A 22,741-nucleotide genomic window follows, 5' to 3' on the forward strand; every position below is an offset into this window, starting at 1 on the left:
GTTACTAGTGATTGGGGGATGCAGTGTCAGTGATTTAGTTTTCCTGCTTGGTTGGCTCTAAGAAATGGATGTTAAATAGATCTTTTTTATGTTTCTGTGTGTGTTAGTACTGTTGTGTGTGTTAGTACTATTGTGTGTGTGTGTGTTTGTGCTACAGTGTGGTGGGAAGGTCAACAGTGCAGCCCTGGTAGGAAACTGGCCGGTGAACTCTGACCTTATGACAGGAATTAGTGGAAGTGAAGAGAGGGTCTTCTCCAAATCTGACTGAGCAGGGTTTTATAAAAGACATAATTCAGCTTCACACACACACAGTCCTTTTTAGACAGTACATGTATAATGCTTTTAACTGTAGTGTTCATTTTTATATTCCCTCTTGCTCTCATTCACTCCTTGACTTTTTCCACATTGTTACGTTACAGCCTTATTGTAAAATTGATCAAATGTTGTAAATGACTATTGTTGCTGGAAATGACTGATTCTTTATGGAATATTTACAGCCCATTATCAGCAACCATCAGTCCTGTGTTCCAATGGCACATTGTGTTAGTTAATCTAAGTTTATCATTTTAAAAGGCTAATTGATCATTTAAAAAAACTTTTGCAATTATGTTAGCACAGCTGAAAACGGTTGTTTCTGATTAAAGAAGCAATAAAACTGGCCTTCTTTAGACTAGTTGAGTATCTGGAGCATCAGCATTTCTGGGTTCAGTTACAGACTCAAAATGGCCAGAAACAAATAACTTTCTTCTGAAACTCGTCAGTCTATTCTTGTTCTGAGAAATGAAGGCTATTCGAATGTGAGAAATTTCCAAGAAACCGAAGATCTCGTACAACGCTGTGTACTACTCCCTTCACAGAATAGTGCAAACTGGCTCTAACCAGAATAGAAAGAGGAGTGGGAGGACCCGGTGCACAACTGAGCAAGACGACAAGTATATTAGAGTGTCTAGTTTGAGAAACAGATACCTCACAAGTCCTCAACTGGCAGCTTCATTAAATAGTACCCGCAAAACACCAGTCTCAACGTCAACAGTGAAGAGGTGACTCCGGGATGCTGGCCTTCTAGGCAGAGTTCCTCTGTCCAGTCTCAACGTCAACAGTGAAGAGGCGACTCCGGGATGCTGGCCTTCTAGGCAGAGTTGCAAAGAAAAGGCCATTTCTCAGACTGGCCAATGAAAAGAAAAGATTAAGATGGGAAAAAGAACACAGACACTGGACAGAGGAAGATTGGAAAAAAGTGTTATGGACAGATTAATCTAAGATTGAGGTGTTCGGATCACAAAGAACATTCGGGAGACGCAGAAAAAATGAAAATATGCTGGAGGAGTGCTTGACGCCATCTGTCAAGCATGGTGGAGGCAATGTGATGGTCTGGGGGTGCTTTGGTGGTGGTAAAGTGGAAGACTTGTGTGTACAGGGAAAAAGGTATCTTAAAGAAGGAAGGCTATCACTCTATTTTTCAACACCATGTCATATCCTGTGGACGGCACTTAATTGGAGACAATTTCCTTCTACAACATAACAATGACCCAAAGCACAGCTCCAAACTATGCAATAACTATTTAGGGAAGAAGCAGTCAGCTGGTATTCTGTCTATAATGGAGTGGCCAGTACAGTCACCGGATCTCAACCCTATTGAGCTGTTGTGGGAGCAGCTTGACCGTATGGTACGTAAGAAGTGCCCATCAAGCCAATCCAACTGGTGGGAGATGCTTCAGGAAGTATGGGGTGAAATCTCTTCAGATGACCTCAACACATTGACAACTACAATGCCAAAGGTCTGCAAGGCTGTAATTGCTGCAAATGGAGGATTCTTTGACAATAGTAAAGTTTGAAGGACACAATTACTATTTACATTTTTTAAAATCATTATTTATAACCTTGTCGACGTCTTGACTATATTTCCTTTTCATCTTGCAACTCATGGAAAACAAGGACATTTCTAAGTGACCCCAAACTTTTGTATGGTAGTGTATATACAGTACACGGAAACAAAATTATAAATTCAACACAGGATTTTTTGGTCCCATGTTTCATGAGCTGAAATGAAAGATACCAGAAATGTTCCATATGTACAAAAAGCATATTTTGTGCACAAATTGTTTACATCCCTGTTAGTGAGCATTTCTCCTTTGTCAAGATGGGCGAGCAGCTTGCTGATGTCAACATTGTGAACAGAGTCCTCAATGAGGTTATGGTATGGGCAAGCATAAGCTACAGACAACGAATACAATTGTATTTTATTGATGGCAATTTGAATGCAAAGAGATACCGTGACTAGATCCTGAGGCCCATTGTCAATCCATTCATCCGCCCCCATCACCATGTTTTAGCATAAAGCACAGCCCCATGTCGCAAGGATCTATACACAATTCCTGGAAGCTGAAAATGTCCCAGTTCTTCCGTGGCCTGCATACTCGCCAGGCATATCACCCATTGAGCATGTTTGGGATGCTCTGGATTGATGTGTTCGACAGCGTGTTCGAGTTCCTGCCCCTATCTAGCAACTTCACACAGCCATTGACGAGGAGTGGGACATTCCACAATAAAACAGCCTGATCAACACTATGCGAAGGAGATGTGTCGCGCTGCATGAGGCAAATGGTGGTCACACCAGATACAGGGATGTTGGCCCATGTTGACTCCAAGAGACTCCAATCATAACATCTAGAGGTCTAACACGGCAATGGTTCCAATCGTTTTTACACCATTCATTTTTCCCATAGGGAAGAAACACTTGAAATAAGGGCTGTGTTTTGTGTAGGCTTACCCTGGCGTGAGGTTTTAATAACCATGTAAATCTCTTTAGGACAAGGAGACTCTCTGATCAATATATTCGGCTCTATTTACTCTCAGATTCAAAAATGCTAATTAGCATCAAAGTAGACATCATGAAACACTACAAATCTCTGCAAGCTCCTGCACATCATCTCCAGCTGACACCTTTGCTAACAGGTGTCAATTTAACAATTGCACAAGACAGTTCACAGAATTGACCATTTAAAAATACATTTAGCCAATTTATTCATTACTACATTTAGCTAATATTAGATACAGTAGTTAACCCATAGATTCTTACCTTTGCCACGGTTCGGCAGTCTCGTCCAAATCATCATGGTATTTGTAGTTCTTTATGATAGCCACATTAGCAGCTAATTAGCGTTACATTTTCTGCAGGGTAATTACAGGCGAATATATTGATAAAAGCCAACTTGTCCTAAAGAAATGTACACGTCTATCAACACGTAAGCCTACACAAAGCACAACCCTTGTTTTAGGTGTTTCTAAAATCCCCTATGAAGGGTGGAAAAACAATTGGAACCATTTTTCTGTTTGACCGCTAGGTTTTATGGGTATTTATGCTTCCCACAGTTGTGTCAAGTTGGCTGGATGTCCGTTGGGCGGTGGACCATTGTTGATATACACTGGAAACTGTTGAGCATGAAAAACTCAGCAGAGAGGCCTCCCTGGTGGCGCAGTGGTTAAGGGCGCTTGCTGCGCCACCAGAGACTTCGTTCGCGCCCAGGCTCGGTCCGTGGGGCGATGCACAATTGGCCTAGCGTCGTCCGGGTTAGGGAGGATTTGGCCGGTAGGGAAATCCTTGTCTCATCGCGCACCAGCATCGCGCACTCCTATGGCGGGCCGGGCACAAGGTTGCCAGGTGCACGGTGTTTCCTCCGACACATTGGTGCGGCTGGCTTCCGGGTTGGATGGCGCTGTGTTAAGAAGCAGTGCGGCTTGGTTGTATCGGAGGACACATGACTTTCAACCTTCATCTCTCCCGAGCCCGTACGGGAGTTGTAGCGATGAGACAAGATAGTAATTGGATACCATGAAATTGGGGAGACAAAGGGGTCATTTTTGTTTTTTTTAAACACAAAAAAAACAGCAGCATTGCCGTTCTTCACCCTCTGAATGGCACACATACACAATTCATGTCTCAAGGCTTAAAACTCCTTATTTAACCTGTCTCCTCCACTTCACTGATTGAAGTGGATTTAAAAGGTGACATCAATAAGAGATCATAGCTTTAACCTGGATTCACTGGATTCAAGCATTTCGCTACACTCGCATTAACATCTGCTAACCATGTGTATGTGACAAATAAAATTTGATTTGATTTGACCTGTCATGGAAAGAGCAGGTGTTCCTAATGTTTTGTATACTCAGTGCATATCCTCCCTCCCTCCCTCCCTCGCCATGTCATTGACATAGAGGCTTATGATAAGCCAGAGGAGATAAAGTTATCAGGGGAAGAGAGCTTAAGGACTGAACAACACAAACTGTATACACACACATACTCTCTCACATACGCATATCTTTACCCCCGTGTCTAAGCCTTCAAGTCAGGTAGGAACTGGGTCATCAGAGCTCACACAATGCAGTAGTGTGTGTCTGTCCAATCAACATTTAAGTGAACCACCTCTTTATAGTTTAAAAGGTCAATTTGAATAGAAATGTAAAAGCAACAAGTCAAATACTGTACAATAGGCCTACCCTGACAAATGTACATAAACATCACTGTTTATACATACACACATGCAATGTTATTAGCCCTCATGGTTGAAGAAGGTAAATAGCTAAATACTAAATATACCCAGTATGTATTGTGTTTCTTTAAAGCCGTGGGTTTTAAGTTGAGCAGTTTCTGCTTAGCATGGAGCTTAAGACGGAAAATAGTACACCCTTCGTCAGCTGGTGTTTCCGCCGTTTGGCTGAAATAACTTCATGTTGCGGTTTCTTGTAAGTCTCTATCAGTCTCTTACATCGACTGGGAGGGATGTTTTCCCACTTTCCTTTACAGTACTGCTTCAACTGTGTCATGTTTGAAGAGCTTTCTTGCGGGATTCAAGTCCCCTCCACAGCATAGTCAGGATTCAAGTCCCCTCCACAGCATAGCCAGGATTGAAATCCCCTCCACAGCATAGCCAGGATTCAAGTCCCCTCCCTCCACAGCATAGCCAGGATTCAAGTCCCCTCCCTCCACAGCATAGCCAGGATTCAAGTCCCCTCCACAGCATAGCCAGGATTCAAGTCCCCTCCACAGCATAGCCAGGATTCAAGTCACCCCCTCCACAGCATAGCCAGGATTCAAGTCACCCCCCTCCACAGCATAGCCAGGATTCAAGTCACCCCCTCCACAGCATAGCCAGGATTCAAGTCCCCCCTCCACAGCATAGCCAGGATTCAAGTCACCCCCCTCCACAGCATAGCCAGGATTCAAGTCCCCCTCCACAGCATAGCCAGGATTCTGTACCCTCCCAAGGTTCTCTAATGGTGTTCTAATCTTTATGGAAGGCTGGACCCTCCCAAGGTTCTCTCTAATGGTGTTCTAATCTTTATGGAAGGCTGGACCCTACCAAGGTTCTCTCTAATGGTGTTCTAATCTTTATGGAAGGCTGGACCCTCCCAAGGTTCTCTAATGGTGTTCTAATCTTTATGGAAGGCTGGACCCTCCCAAGGTTCTCTAATGGTGTTCTAATCTTTATGGAAGGCTGGACCCTCCCAAGGTTCTCTAATGGTGTTCTAATCTTTATGGAAGGCTGGACCCTCCCAAGGTTCTCTCTAATGGTCTTCTCATCTTTATGGAAGGCTGGACCCTCCCAAGGTTCTCTCTAATGGTGTTCTCATCTTTATGGAAGGCTGGACCCTACCAAGGTTCTCTCTAATGGTGTTCTAATCTTTATGGAAGGCTGGACCCTCCCAAGGTTCTCTAATGGTGTTCTAATCTTTATGGAAGGCTGGACCCTCCCAAGATTCTCTCTAATGGTGTTCTAATCTTTATGGAAGGCTGGACCCTCCCAAGGTTCTCGAATGGTGTTCTAATCGTTATTGAAGGCTGGACCCTCCCAAGGTTCTCTCTAATGGTGTTCTAATCTTTATGGAAGGCTGGACCCTCTCAAGGTTCTCTAAGGATGTTCTAATCTTTATGGAAGGCTGGACCCTCCCAAGGTTCTCTAATGATGTTCTAATCTTTATGGAAGGCTGGACCCTCCCAAGGTTCTCTTGGGAGGGTGGACACCTACACCACCCGTTGTTACAGGAAGGCCATAAAGATCATCAAGGACATCAACCACCCGAACCACTGCCTGTTCACCCCGCTATCATCCAGAAGGCGAGGTCAGTACAGGTGCATCAAAGCTGAGACCGAGAGACTGAAAAACAGCTTCTATCTCAAGGCCATCAGACTGTTAAACAGCCACCACTAACATTGAGTGGCTGCTGCCAACACACTGTCATTGACACTGACCCAACTCCAGCCATTTTAATAATGGGAATTGATGGGAAATGATGTAAATATATCACTAGCCACTTTAAACAATGCTACCTTATATAATGTTACTTACCCTACATTATTCATCTCATATGCATATGAATATACTGTACTCTACATCATCGACTGCATCCTTATGTAACACATGTATCACTAGCCACTTTAACTATGCCACTTTGTTTACTTTGTCTACACACTCATCTCATATGTATATACTGTACTCGATACCATCTACTGTATGCTGCTCTGTACCATCACTCATTCATATATCCTTATGTACATATTCCTTATCCCCTTACACTGTGTATAAGACAGTAGTTTTGGAATTGTTAGTTAGATTACTTGCTGGTTATCACTGCATTGTCGGAACTAGAAGCACAAGCATTTCGCTACACTCGCATTTAACATCTGCTAACCATGTGTATGTGACAAATACAATTTGATTTGATTTTGATTTGGTGTTCTAATCTTTGTCACCTTTTTTGGTGCACCTGATTCCAATTTGAGACACGTTATTTGATGGTAAAGGAAGGAGTGTACTAACTTTTTCCACATAAGAAAATATAATTTATTTTAATTACAACATTTACGTAGTACATTTTTTTTTTTTTGGGGGGGGGGGGTTATTTGTTCAATTGGGTTACCTTTATCAATGAATGTGGTGTGAATTTAGCTCCAAATATGAGGGAGGACTTATCACATGACTGTAGTTCTCATATCGAATGAATCAGTAACAAGACAGTTGACAGAAACGGACATTCACAGATGTACGGAAGTATTCACATAATAGACAGAGGAATATCAGGGCAGAATGTACAGTACGTATGTATTTACAGTGTTGCAAATCAGTGGGAGAGGAAGACAGTTTGTGTAAGTCCCTCCAGTGGGACAAGAGGACAGTTTGTGTAAGTCCCTCCAGTGGGAGAGGAGGACAGTTTGTGTAAGTCCCTCTAGTGGGAGAGCAGGACGGTTTGTGTAGGTCCCTCTAGTGGGAGAGGAGGACAGTTTGTGTAAGTCCCTCTAGTGGGAGAGGAGGACAGTTTGTGTAGGTCCCTCTAGTGGGAGAGGAGGACAGTTTGTGTAGGTCCCTCTAGTGGGAGAGGAGGACAGTTTGTGTAAGTCCCTCCAGTGGGAGAGGAGGACAGTTTGTCTAAGTCCCTCCAGTGGGAGAGGAGGACAGTTTGTGTAAGTCCCTCCAGTGGGACAGGAGGACAGTTTGTGTAAGTCCCTCTAGTGGGAGAGCAGGACAGTTTGTGTAAGTCCCTCCAGTGGGAGAGGAGGACAGTTTGTGTAAGTCCCTCCAGTGGGAGAGGAGGACAGTTTGTATGTCCCTCCAGTGGGACAGGAGGACAGTTTGTAAGTCCCTCCAGTGGGACAGGAGGACAGTTTATGTAAGTCCCTCCAGTGGGAGAGGAGGACAGTTTGTGTAAGTCCCTCCAGTGGGAGAGAATGACAGTTTGTGTAAGTCCCTCCAGTGGGAGAGGAGGACAGTTTGTGTAAGTCCCTCCAGTGGGAGAGGAGGACAGTTTGTGTAAGTCCCTCCAGTGGGAGAGCAGGACAGTTTGTGTAAGTCCCTCCAGTGGGAGAGGAGGACAGTTTGTGTAAGTCCCTCTAGTGGGAGAGGAGGACAGTTTGTGTAAGTCCCTCCAGTGAGAGAGGACAGTTTGTGTAAGCCCCTCCAGTGAGAGAGGACAGTTTGTGTAGGTCCCTCCAGTGGGAGAGAGTGACAGTTTGTGTAAGTCCCCCCAGTGGGAGAGGAGGACAGTTTGTGTAAGTCCCTCCAGTGGGAGAGGAGGACAGTTTGTGTAAGTCCCTCCAGTGGGAGAGAGTGACAGTTTGTGTAAGTCCCTCCAGTGGGACAGGAGGACAGTTTGTAAGTCCCTCCAGTGGGACAGGAGGACAGTTTGTAAGTCCCTCCAGTGGGACAGGAGGACAGTTTGTGTAAGTCCCTCCAGTGGGAGAGGAGGACAGTTTGTGTAAGTCCCTCCAGTGGGAGAGAATGACAGTTTGTGTAAGTCCCTCCAGTGGGAGAGGAGGACAGTTTGTGTAAGTCCCTCCAGTGGGAGAGGAGGACAGTTTGTGTAAGTCCCTCCAGTGGGAGAGCAGGACAGTTTGTGTAAGTCCCTCCAGTGGGAGAGGAGGACAGTTTGTGTAAGTCCCTCTAGTGGGAGAGGAGGACAGTTTGTGTAAGTCCCTCCAGTGAGAGAGGGCAGTTTGTGTAAGTCCCTCCAGTGAGAGAGGACAGTTTGTGTAGGTCCCTCCAGTGGGAGAGAGTGACAGTTTGTGTAAGTCCCTCCAGTGGGAGAGGAGGACAGTTTGTGTAAGTCCCTCCAGTGGGAGAGGAGGACAGTTTGTGTAAGTCCCTCCAGTGGGAGAGAGTGACAGTTTGTGTAAGTCCCTCCAGTGGGAGAGAGTGACAGTTTGTGTAAGTCCCTCCAGTGGGAGAGGAGGACAGTTTGTGTAAGTCCCTCCAGTGGGAGAGAATGACAGTTTGTGTAAGTCCCTCCAGTGAGAGAGGAGGACAGTTTGTGTAAGTCCCTCCAGTGGTACAGGAGGATAGTTTGTGTAAGTCCCTCCAGTGGGACAGGAGGACAGTTTGTGTAGGTCCCTCCAGTGGGAGAGGAGGACAGTTTGTGTAAGTCCCTCCAGTGGGAGAGGAGGACAGTTTGTGTAGGTCCCTCCAGTGGGAGAGGAGGACAGTTTGTGTAGGTCCCTCCAGTGGGAGAGGAGGACAGTTTGTGTAAGTCCCTCCAGTGGGACAGGAGGACAGTTTGTGTAAGTCCCTCCAGTGGGAGAGGAGGACAGTTTGTGTAAGTCCCTCCAGTGGGACAGGAGGACAGTTTGTGTAAGCCCCTCCAGTGGGAGAGGAGGACAGTTTGTGTAAGCCCCTCCAGTGGGAGAGGAGGACAGTTTGTGTAAGTCCCTCTAGTGGGAGAGGAGGACAGTTTGTGTAAGCCCCTCCAGTGGGAGAGGAGGACAGTTTGTGTAAGCCCCTCCAGTGGGAGAGGAGGACAGTTTGTGTAAGCCCCTCCAGTGGGAGAGAGTGACAGTTTGTGTAAGTCCCTCCAGTGGGAGAGAGTGACAGTTTGTGTAAGTCCCTCCAGTGGAAGAGCAGGACAGTTTGTCTGAGGGCTCCTGGGAACAGTATTTCAAAAGTAGAAAGAAAGCACATACACTCTCTCTTAGACTCCATGAACAGTTGGACACAATCCCATTGCAGCGTTCTCCTCGTGTCTTCTCCAGTCCTTCGTCTCATCCCAAGGTGACGTCAGAAGCAACCTCAGCAGGTCTCCCACGGTCCCGACGGGCTGTCGTCACGGTGACAGGCGCGGTCTGAAGGTTCTAGGTCGTATCATCATAGAGGTCTTCCTGAGAGAGTAGTAGTCTGAATCTTTCCAGCTGTACCATACTACACCATCAGGACCCAGCAGAGTCTTGGCTTTAGAGGAGTACCGTCCACCCTGGGGAGAAAAAAAACACACAAACACAAACAAATAAATAGACTACCACATCTGATGCAAATAACCTTATTTTTTTGTTTTGGCTGCAATTTGTGTGTACAGTGCATTCAGAGAATATTCAGACACGGACTCTTTCCACATTTTGTTACGTTACAGCCTTATTCTAAAATTACACACAATAACCCATAATGACATCACAATACCCCATAATGACATCACAATACCCCATAATGACAATGCAAAACAGTTTAAATGTTTTATTTTATTTCAAATGTATAAAAATAAAAACAATTTCGGGAAATATCACATTTACATAAGTATTACATCAGTATTTTCTTTGAGACTCAAGTTCATCCCGTTTCGGTTGATCACCCTTGAGATGTTTCTACAACTTGATTGGAGTCCACCTGTGGTAAATTAAATTGATTGGACATGATTTGGAAATGCACACCTGTCTATATAAGGTCCCACAGTTGATAGGGCATGTCAGAGCAAAAACCAAGCCATGAGGATGAAGGAGTTGTTCGTAGAGCTCCGAGACGACAGGGTAGTGTCGCGGCACATATCTGGGGGAAGGGTACCAAAACATTTATGCAGTATTGAAGGTCCCCAAGAACACAGTGGCCTCCATCATTCTTAAACAGAAGAAGTTTGGAACAACCAACACTCTTCCTAGAGCTGGCCGCACAGCTAAACTGAGCAGTCGGGGGAGATGGGCCTTGGTCACTCTGACAGAGCTCCAGAGTTCCTCTGTGGAGATGGAAGAACCTTCCAGAAGGACAACCATCTCTGCAGAACTCCACCAATTTTTATTTATTTGATTGAACCTTATTTAACTGAGCAAGTCAGTTAAATTTAAACAATCATTTTATTTTTTTAAATACCCTAACGACGCCGGGCCAGTTGTGCACCGGCCTATGAGACTCCCAATCATGGCCAGTTGTGATACAGCCTGGAATCGAACCAGGATCTGTAGTGATGCCTCTAGCACTGAGATGCAGTGCCTTAGACCGCTGCACTACTCGGGAGCCCATAAAGTGTCCAGACGGACGCCACTCCTCAGTAAAAGGCACATGACAGTGCGCTTGGAGTTTGCCAAAAGGCACCTAAAGGACTCTGACTATGAGAAACAAGATTCTCTGGTCTGATGAAACTAAAATTGAACTCTTTGGCCTGAATTCTGGAGGAAATCTGGCACCATCCCTATGGTGATGCAAGGTAGTGGCAGCATCATGCTGTGGAGATGTTTATCAGCGGCAGGGACTGGGAGAATAGTCAGGGTCGAGGGAAATATGAATGGAGCAAAGTACAGAGAGATCCTTGATGAAAACCTGCTCCAGAGCGTTCAGGACCTCATACTGGGGCGAAGGTTCACCTTCCAGCAGTAGAATGACCATAATTTGTTATTTATTTATTTAACTGGGCAAGTCAGTTAACCTTTCTAGTGGGAACCCCTCGACAACATTCCGCAGAATACAGCAAATGAAAGATAAACATCTTGTTAATCTACGCATTGTGTCCGATTTCAAAAATGCTTTACAGCTAAAGCACAACATATGATTATGTTAGGTCATAGCCAAGTCAAAAAAAAAACAGCCATTTTTCCAGCCAAAAATAGGAGTCACAAAAAGCAGAAATATAGGTAAAACTAATCACTAACCTTTGATGATCTTTATCAGATGACACTCATAGGACATCATGTTACACAATACATATATGTTTTGTTCGATAATGTGCATATTTATATCAAAAAATCTCAGTTTACATTGGCGCCTTACGTGCAGTAATGTTTTGATTCCAAAACATCAGGTGATTTTGCAGAAATACTCATAATAAACATTGATAAAAGATACAAGTGTTATTCACAGATGTCAGATTTAAAAAAAAAACTTTACGGAAAAAGCATCATCTGAGAACGGAGCTCAGAACCCAAAACAGCAAGAGGAATATATTAGAAACAACACCATACATATTCCCTTACCTTTCATGATCTTCATCAGAAGGCACTCCCAGGAATCCCAGTTCAACAATAAATGACTGATATGTTCCATAAAGTTCCATTATTTATATCCAAATAGCCACTTGCTGTTAGCGTGTTCAGGCCAGTAATCCATCTTTATGAGGCGCAGACACTCCATCCAGACAAAAACTCAAAAAGTTCTGTTACAGTCCTTTCAAAACATGTCAAACAATGTATGGAATCAATCTTTAGGATGTTTTTAACATAAAACATCAATAATGTTCCAACTGGAGAATTCCTTTGTCTTCAGAAAAGCACTGGAACGAGAGGTAACTCTGTCGGGAGTGCGCGTCATGAGACCAAGGCTCTCTGCCAGACCACTGACTCAAAGAGCTCTTATGAGCCCCTCCTTTATAGTAGAATTCTCAAACCAGGTTCTAAAGACGGTTGACATCTAGTGGAAGCTGTAGGAAGTGTGTCCCACTTCCTGGTTGGATTTTTCTCCGGTTTTCGACTGCCATATGAGTTCTGTTATACTCACAGACATCATTCAAACAGTTTTAGAAACTTCAGAGTGTTTTCTATCCAATACTAATCATAATATGCATATATCAGCATCTGGGACTGAGTAGGAGGCAGTTCACTCTGGGCAAACTATTCATCCAAAAGTGAAAATGCTGCCCCCTATCCCAAAAAGGTTAAGAAAAAATCTTATTTTTAATGACGGCTTAGTGGGTTAACGCCTTGTTCAGGGGCAGAACGACAGATTTTGACCTTGTCAGCTCTGGGATTCGATCTTGCAACCTTCCAGTTACTAGTCCAACACTATCCACTAGGCTACCTGCCTCTAACCGCTAGGCTACCTGCCTCTAACCGCTAGGCCTCCTGCCACCCCCCATAAGCACACAGCCAAGACAACGCAGGAGTGGCTTCCCGACAAGTCTCTGAATGTCCTTGAGTAGCCGAGCCAGAGCCCGGACATGAACCCAATCAAACATCTCTGGAGAGACCTAAAAATAACCTGACAGAGCTTGAGAGGATCAGCATAGACGAATGGGAGAAACTCCCCAAATACAGGTATGCCAAGTTTGTAGCGTCATACCCAAGAAGAATAGAGTCTGTAATCGTTGCCAAAGGTGCTTCAACAAAGTACTGAGTAAAGGGTCTGAATACTTATGTAAATGTGATTTCAGTTTTTAATACATTTGCAAAAATAAAAAAAATAAACTGTTTGCTTTGTCATTATGGGGTATTGTGTTTAGATTTTGTTTTTCTCTCAATGTCTGAAACATAACAAAATGTGTAAAAAGTCAAGCGGCCTGAATATTTTCCGTGTGTGTGTGTGTGTGTGTGCGCTACCTTGTAGTAGACTCCATTGAGGTTGGCATAGAAACACTGGTGGTACCACCAGCCAGCGTGTGAGATCTCAGCACAGATATCCCCCGTGTCTGGAGTACTGAAGTCCTGTTTATCATGGTACCAGCTGAACGAGTCCTCTACTGTCCCACTGTACCCTGACACATGCAGCCGGTAGTGATTCTCCTCATCTTCAATACTACACACACACACACACACACACACACACACACACACACACACACACACACACACACACACACACACACACACACACACACACACACACACACACACACAGGAGAGTTAACACGCTCACACATGCAGGCAGGTAGGATAACGTGTGTGTGTTTTACTATACCTGAAACTCTGGTAGAAGGCATGTTTGTGGTGATGTGTCCAGTCCTCCAGGTCTATCCTGAGGCTGTAGTCTCCCTGGGTGGACAGGTGGTGAATGTGTTCGTTCCCGAGCCAGTACTCAGACCTACAGAGGAGTCACAGTTCTATTACAGTGGAGTCAGAGTTCTATTACAGGGGAGTCGGAGTTCTATTACAGGGGAGTCGGAGTTCTATTACAGGGGAGTCGGAGTTCTATTACAGGGGAGTCGGAGTTCTATTACAGGGGAGTCGGAGTTCTATTACAGGGGAGTCGGAGTTCTATTACAGGGGAGTCGGAGTTCTATTACAGGGCAGTCGTAGTTCTATTACAGGGGAGTCGGAGTTCTATTACAGGGCAGTCGGAGTTCTATTACAGGGGAGTCGGAGTTCTATTACAGGGGAGTCGGAGTTCTATTACAGGGGAGTCGGAGTTCTATTACAGGGGAGTCGTAGTTCTATTACAGGGGAGTCGGAGTTCTATTACAGGGGAGTCGGAGTTCTATTACAGGGGAGTCGTAGTTCTATTACAGGGGAGTCGTAGTTCTATTACAGGGGAGTCAGAGTTCTATTATAGAGTCGGAGAACTAGAATTACAGGGAAGTCCGTCTCATACTCAGATCTCACAACTAAACCACAACAAACTTCATTCAAACTACATTTCACACAATTTTTGCAAAATACTTTACAAACAATATATGCTATTTAGCTTTTATCCAAAGTGACTTACACTAATGCTTGCATATATTTTACATATGGGTGGACCCAGGAGTCAAACCCACTATCCTGGCGTTGCAAGCGCCATGCTCTACCAACTGAGGTACAGAGGACCACCCATACATAAAAAGAAACAACAAACTTAACAGTAAAACTAACAAAAATATAATGTCCGGTTTCCATTCTTTTCCTCTAAAATCAGACACTGATTCAGACCTTGGAACACTAGTGAGTAGAATTCATAACTGGCTGGCCAATCAGTAATTACCAAACAAACTCGTTAACTGTGAATTAGCTAATTAGATTAATCTAATTAACTTGCCAATGAATCAATTAATATGAAATACCTGAGCTCTCCAAATCCCTCCTTATAGTCTTGCCAGCCTCTATTGAAGTTCACCTTCCCATCCTGACGACGCTGGAACACCGTCCAACCACCACCTGACACAGGAGAGATGATGTCACACCCTGACCATAGTTTGCTTTGTATGTTTCTATGTTTTGGTTGGTCAGGGTGTGATCTGAGTGGGCATTCTATGTTGTGTGTCTAGTTTGTCTGTTTCTGTTTTTGGGCCTGATATGGTTCTCAATCAGAGGCAGATGTTAGTCATTGTCTCTGATTGGGAACCATATTTAGGTAGCCTGTTTGGAGTTGGGGTTTGTGGGTGATTGTGTTTGTTTTTTATTTTAATTTTATCATTATTTTACTAGGCAAGTCAGTTAAGAACAAATTCTTATTTTCAATGACGGCCTAGGAACAGTGGGTTAACTGCCTGTTCAGGGGCAGAACGACAGATTTGTGCCTTGTCAGCTCGGGGATTCGAACTTGCAACCTTTCGGTTACTAGTCCCAACGCTCTAACCACTAGGCTACCCTGCCACCTCTACACTCTAACCACTAGGCTACCCTGCCACCTCTACACTCTAACCACTAGGCTACCTGCCACCTCTACACTCTAACCACTAGGCTACCCTGCCACCTCTACACTCTAACCACTAGGCTACCCTGCCACCTCTACACTCTAACCACTAGGCTACCCTGCCGCCTCTACACTCTAACCACTAGGCTACCCTGCCACCTCTACACTCTAACCACTAGGCTACCCTGCCACCTCTACACTCTAACCACTAGGCTACCCTGCCACCTCTACACTCTAACCACTAGGCTACCCTGCCACCTCTACACTCTAACCACTAGGCTACCCTGCCACCTCTACACTCTAACCACTAGGCTACCCTGCCACCTCTACACTCTAACCACTAGGCTACCTGCCACCTCTACACTCTAACCACTAGGCTACCCTGCCGCCTCTACACTCTAACCACTAGGCTACCCTGCCGCCTCTACACTCTAACCACTAGGCTACCTTGCCGCCTCTACACTCTAACCACTAGGCTACCCTGCCGCCTCTACACTCTAACCACTAGGCTACCCTGCCACCTCTACACTCTAACCACTAGGCTACCCTGCCACCTCTACACTCTAACCACTAGGCTACCCTGCCACCTCTACACTCTAACCACTAGGCTACCCTGCCACCTCTACACTCTAACCACTAGGCTACCCTGCCACCTCTACACTCTAACCACTAGGCTACCCTGCCACCTCTACACTCTAACCACTAGGCTACCCTGCCACCTCTACACTCTAACCACTAGGCTACCCTGCCACCTCTACACTCTAACCACTAGGCTACCTGCCACCTCTACACTCTAACCACTAGGCTACCCTGCCACCTCTACACTCTAACCACTAGGCTACCTCCCACCTCTACACTCTAACCACTAGGCTACCCTGCCACCTCTACACTCTAACCACTAGGCTACCTGCCACCTCTACACTCTAACCACTAGGCTACCTGCCACCTCTACACTCTAAACACTAGCCTACCCTGCCACCTCTACACTCTAACCACTAGGCTACCTGCCACCTCTACACTCTAACCACTAGGCTACCTCCCACCTCTACACTCTAACCACTAGGCTACCCTGCCACCTCTACACTCTAACCACTAGGCTACCTGCCACCTCTACACTCTAACCACTAGGCTACCCTGCCACCTCTACACTCTAACCACTAGGCTACCTGCCACCTCTACACTCTAACCACTAGGCTACCCTGCCACCTCTACACTCTAACCACTAGGCTACCCTGCCACCTCTACACTCTAACCACTAGGCTACCCTGCCGCCTCTACACTCTAACCACTAGGCTACCCTGCCGCCTCTACACTCTAACCACTAGGCTACCTCCCACCTCTACACTCTAACCACTAGGCTACCCTGCCACCTCTACACTCTAACCACTAGGCTACCTGCCACCTCTACACTCTAACCACTAGGCTACCTGCCACCTCTACACTCTAAACACTAGGCTACCCTGCCACCTCTACACTCTAACCACTAGGCTACCTGCCACCTCTACACTCTAACCACTAGGCTACCTCCCACCTCTACACTCTAACCACTAGGCTACCCTGCCACCTCTACACTCTAACCACTAGGCTACCTGCCACCTCTACACTCTAACCACTAGGCTACCCTGCCACCTCTACACTCTAACCACTAGGCTACCTGCCACCTCTACACTCTAACCACTAGGCTACCTGCCACCTCTACACTCTAACCACTAGGCTACCTGCCACCTCTACACTCTAACCACTAGGCTACCCTGCCACCTCTACACTCTAACCACTAGGCTACCCTGCCACCTCTACACTCTAACCACTAGGCTACCTGCCACCTCTACACTCTAACCACTAGGCTACCCTGCCGCCTCTACACTCTAACCACTAGGCTACCCTGCCACCTCTACACTCTAACCACTAGGCTACCCTGCCGCCTCTACACTCTAACCACTAGGCTACCCTGCCACCTCTACACTCTAACCACTAGGCTACCCTGCCACCTCTACACTCTAACCACTAGGCTACCCTGCCACCTCTACACTCTAACCACTAGGCTACCCTGCCACCTCTACACTCTAACCACTAGGCTACCCTGCCACCTCTACACTCTAACCACTAGGCTACCTGCCACCTCTACACTCTAACCACTAGGCTACCCTGCGACCTCTACACTCTAACCACTAGGCTACCCTGCCACCTCTACACTCTAACCACTAGGCTACCCTGCCTCCTCTACACTCTAACCACTAGGCTACCCTGCCACCTCTACACTCTAACCACTAGGCTACCTGCCACCTCTACACTCTAACCACTAGGCTACCCTGCCACCTCTACACTCTAACCACTAGGCTACCTGCCACCTCTACACTCTAACCACTAGGCTACCCTGCCACCTCTACACTCTAACCACTAGGCTACCCTGCCACCTCTACACTCTAACCACTAGGCTACCCTGCCACCTCTACACTCTAACCACTAGGCTACCCTGCCACCTCTACACTCTAACCACTAGGCTACCTGCCACCTCTACACTCTAACCACTAGGCTACCCTGCCACCTCTACACTCTAACCACTAGGCTACCTGCCACCTCTACACTCTAACCACTAGGCTACCTGCCACCTCTACACTCTAACCACTAGGCTACCCTGCCACCTCTACACTCTAACCACTAGGCTACCCTGCCACCTCTACACTCTAACCACTAGGCTACCCTGCCACCTCTACACTCTAACCACTAGGCTACCTGCCACCTCTACACTCTAACCACTAGGCTACCTGCCACCTCTACACTCTAACCACTAGGCTACCCTGCCACCTCTACACTCTAACCACTAGGCTACCTGCCACCTCTACACTCTAACCACTAGGCTACCCTGCCACCTCTACACTCTAACCACTAGGCTACCCTGCCACCTCTACACTCTAACCACTAGGCTACCTGCCACCTCTACACTCTAACCACTAGGCTACCCTGCCACCTCTACACTCTAACCACGAGGCTACCTGCCACCTCTACACTCTAACCACTAGGCTACCCTGCCACCTCTACACTCTAACCACTAGGCTACATGCCACCTCTACACTCTAACCACTAGGCTACCCTGCCACCTCTACACTCTAACCACTAGGCTACCCTGCCACCTCTACACTCTAACCACTAGGCTACCTGCCACCTCTACACTCTAACCACTAGGCTACCCTGCCACCTCTACACTCTAACCACTAGGCTACCCTGCCACCTCTACACTCTAACCACTAGGCTACCTGCCACCTCTACACTCTAACCACTAGGCTACCCTGCCACCTCTACACTCTAACCACTAGGCTACCCTGCCACCTCTACACTCTAACCACTAGGCTACCCTGCCACCTCTACACTCTAACCACTAGGCTACCTGCCACCTCTACACTCTAACCACTAGGCTACCTGCCACCTCTACACTCTAACCACTAGGCTACCCTGCCACCTCTACACTCTAACCACTAGGCTACCCTGCCACCTCTACACTCTAACCACTAGGCTACCCTGCCACCTCTACACTCTAACCACTAGGCTACCCTGCTACCTCTACACTCTAACCACTAGGCTACACTGCCACCTCTACACTCTAACCACTAGGCTACCTGCCACCTCTACACTCTAACCACTAGGCTACCCTGCCACCTCTACACTCTAACCACTAGGCTACCTGCCACCTCTACACTCTAACCACTAGGCTACCTGCACCTCTACACTCTAACCACTAGGCTACCTGCCACCTCTACACTCTAACCACTAGGCTACCTGCCACCTCTACACTCTAACCACTAGGCTACCTGCCACCTCTACACTCTAACCACTAGGCTACCCTGCCACCTCTACACTCTAACCACTAGGCTACCCTGCCTCCTCTACACTCTAACCACTAGGCTACCCTGCCACCTCTACACTCTAACCACTAGGCTACCCTGCCACCTCTACACTCTAACCACTAGGCTACCTGCCACCTCTACACTCTAACCACTAGGCTACCCTGCCACCTCTACACTCTAACCACTAGGCTACCCTGCCTCCTCTACACTCTAACCACTAGGCTACCCTGCCACCTCTACACTCTAACCACTAGGCTACCCTGCCACCTCTACACTCTAACCACTAGGCTACACTGCCACCTCTACACTCTAACCACTAGGCTACCTGCCACCTCTACACTCTAACCACTAGGCTACCCTGCCACCTCTACACTCTAACCACTAGGCTACCTGCCACCTCTACACTCTAACCACTAGGCTACCTGCACCTCTACACTCTAACCACTAGGCTACCTGCCACCTCTACACTCTAACCACTAGGCTACCTGCCACCTCTACACTCTAACCACTAGGCTACCTCCCACCTCTACACTCTAACCACTAGGCTACCTCCCACCTCTACACTCTAACCACTAGGCTACCTGCCACCTCTACACTCTAACCACTAGGCTACCTGCCACCTCTACACTCTAACCACTAGGCTACCCTGCCATCTCTACACTCTAACCACTAGGCTACCCTGCCACCTCTACACTCTAACCACTAGGCTACCCTGCCACCTCTACACTCTAACCACTAGGCTACCTCCCACCTCTACACTCTAACCACTAGACTACCTGCCACCTCTACACTCTAACCACTAGGCTACCCTGCCACCTCTACACTCTAACCACTAGGCCTACCCTGTCTCCTCTACACTCTAACCACTAGGCTACCCTGCCACCTCTACACTCTAACCACTAGGCTACCTCCCACCTCTACACTCTAACCACTAGGCTACCCTGCCACCTCTACACTCTAACCACTAGGCTACCTGCCACCTCTACACTCTAACCACTAGGCTACCTGCCACCTCTACACCCTAACCACTAGGCTACCTGCCACCTCTACACCCTAACCACTAGGCTACCTGCCACCTCTACACTCTAACCAGTAGGCTACCTGCCACCTCTACACTCTAACCACTAGGCTACCTGCCACCTCTACACTCTAACCACTAGGCTACCTGCCACCTCTACACTCTAACCACTAGGCTACCTGCCACCTCTACACTCTAACCACTAGGCTACCTGCCACCCCTACACTCTAACCACTAGGCTACCCTGCCACCTCTACACTCTAACCACTAGGCTACCTGCACCTCTACACTCTAACCACTAGGCTACCTGCCACCTCTACACTCTAACCACTAGGCTACCTGCCACCCCTACACTCTAACCACTAGGCTACCTGCCACCTCTACACTCTAACCACTAGGCTACCTGCCGCCTCTACACTCTAACCACTAGGCTACCCTGCCGCCTCTACACTCTAACCACTAGGCTACCTGCACCTCTACACTCTAACCACTAGGCTACCTGCCACCTCTACACTCTAACCACTAGGCTACCTGCCACCTCTACACTCTAACCACTAGACTACCCTGCCACCTCTACACTCTAACCACTAGACTACCCTGCCACCTCTACACTCTAACCACTAGGCTACCCTGCCACCTCTACACTCTAACCACTAGGCTACCCTCCCACCTCTACACTCTAACCACTAGGCTACCCTGCCACCTCTACACTCTAACCACTAGGCTACCCTGCCACCTCTACACTCTAACCACTAGGCTACCTGTCACCTCTACACTCTAACCACTAGGCTACCTGCCACCTCTACACTCTAACCACTAGGCTACCTCCCACCTCTACACTCTAACCACTAGGCTACCTGCCACCTCTACACTCTAACCACTAGGCTACCCTGCCACCTCTACACTCTAACCACTAGGCTACCCTCCCACCTCTACACTCTAACCACTAGGCTACCCTGCCACCTCTACACTCTAACCACTAGGCTACCCTGCCACCTCTACACTCTAACCACTAGGCTACCTGTCACCTCTACACTCTAACCACTAGGCTACCTGCCACCTCTACACTCTAACCACTAGGCTACCTCCCACCTCTACACTCTAACCACTAGGCTACCTGCCACCTCTACACTCTAACCACTAGGCTACCTGCCACCTCTACACTCTAACCACTAGGCTACCCTGCCACCTCTACACTCTAACCACTAGGCTACCTGCCACCTCTACACTCTAACCACTAGGCTACCTGCACCTCTACACTCTAACCACTAGGCTACCTGTCACCTCTACACTCTAACCACTAGGCTACCTGCCACCTCTACACTCTAACCACTAGGCTACCTGCCACCTCTACACTCTAACCACTAGGCTACCCTGCCACCTCTACACTCTAACCACTAGGCTACCTGCCACCTCTACACTCTAACCACTAGGCTACCTGCCACCTCTACACTCTAACCACTAGGCTACCCTGCCACCTCTACACTCTAACCACTAGGCTACCTGCCACCTCTACACTCTAACCACTAGGCTACCTGCACCTCTACACTCTAACCACTAGGCTACCTGCCACCTCTACACTCTAACCACTAGGCTACCTGCCACCTCTACACTCTAACCACTAGGCTACCTGCCACCTCTACACTCTAACCACTAGGCTACCCTGCCACCTCTACACTCTAACCACTAGGCTACCCTGCCGCCTCTACACTCTAACCACTAGGCTACCTGCACCTCTACACTCTAACCACTAGGCTACCTGCCACCTCTACACTCTAACCACTAGGCTACCCTGCCACCTCTACACTCTAACCACTAGGCTACCTGCCACCTCTACACTCTAACCACTAGGCTACCCTGCCACCTCTACACTCTCACTAGGCTACCCTGCCACCTCTACACTCTAACCACTAGGCTACCCTGCCACCTCTACACTCTAACCACTAGGCTACCCTGCCACCTCTACACTCTAACCACTAGGCTACCTGCCACCTCTACACTCTAACCACTAGGCTACCTGCCACCTCTACACTCTAACCACTAGGCTACCCTGCCACCTCTACACTCTAACCACTAGGCTACCCTGCCACCTCTACACTCTAACCACTAGGCTACCTGCCACCTCTACACTCTAACCACTAGGCTACCTGCCACCTCTACACTCTAACCACTAGGCTACCCTGCCACCTTACACTCTAACCACTAGGCTACCCTGCCACCTCTACACTCTAACCACTAGGCTACACTGCCGCTACCCTGCCACCTCTACACTCTAACCACTAGGCTACCTGCCACCTCTACACTCTAACCACTAGGCTACCTGCCACCTCTACACTCTAACCACTAGGCTACCCTGCCACCTCTACACTCTAACCACTAGGCTACCCTGCCACCTCTACACTCTAACCACTAGGCTACCTGCCACCTCTACACTCTAACCACTAGGCTACCTGCCACCTCTACACTCTAACCACTAGGCTACCTGCCACCTCTACACTCTAACCACTAGGCTACCCTGCCACCTCTACACTCTAACCACTAGGCTACCTGCCACCTCTACACTCTAACCACTAGGCTACCTGCCACCTCTACACTCTAACCACTAGGCTACCTGCCACCTCTACACTCTAACCACTAGGCTACCTGCCACCTCTACACTCTAACCACTAGGCTACCCTGCCACCTCTACACTCTAACCACTAGGCTACCCTGCCACCTCTACACTCTAACCACTAGGCTACCCTGCCACCTCTACACTCTAACCACTAGGCTACCCTGCCACCTCTACACTCTAACCACTAGGCTACCCTGCCACCTCT

The 22,741-nt window shown here is 47.6% G+C and overlaps 1 protein-coding gene across 1 annotated transcript in view; it reads right to left on the reverse strand.

Moving 5' to 3' along the window:
• Window positions 1-9,276: 9,276 nt before the first annotated feature.
• LOC124045362 (angiopoietin-related protein 7) overlaps window positions 9,277-22,741 on the reverse strand; it is a 58,675-nt gene continuing 45,210 nt past the window's right edge. Inside the window, exons 5-8 of the mRNA XM_046364657.1 lie at window positions 14,491-14,584; window positions 13,413-13,535; window positions 13,055-13,250; window positions 9,277-9,735 (exon numbers count right to left, since the gene is read on the reverse strand). Coding sequence (XP_046220613.1) covers window positions 9,589-9,735; window positions 13,055-13,250; window positions 13,413-13,535; window positions 14,491-14,584 — 560 coding nt within the window. The 3' untranslated portion in view covers window positions 9,277-9,588. The remainder of the gene's footprint in view (window positions 9,736-13,054; window positions 13,251-13,412; window positions 13,536-14,490; window positions 14,585-22,741) is intronic.

Source organism: Oncorhynchus gorbuscha, linkage group LG10, assembly GCF_021184085.1.
Source record: "Oncorhynchus gorbuscha isolate QuinsamMale2020 ecotype Even-year linkage group LG10, OgorEven_v1.0, whole genome shotgun sequence".
NCBI lineage: Eukaryota > Metazoa > Chordata > Actinopteri > Salmoniformes > Salmonidae > Oncorhynchus > Oncorhynchus gorbuscha.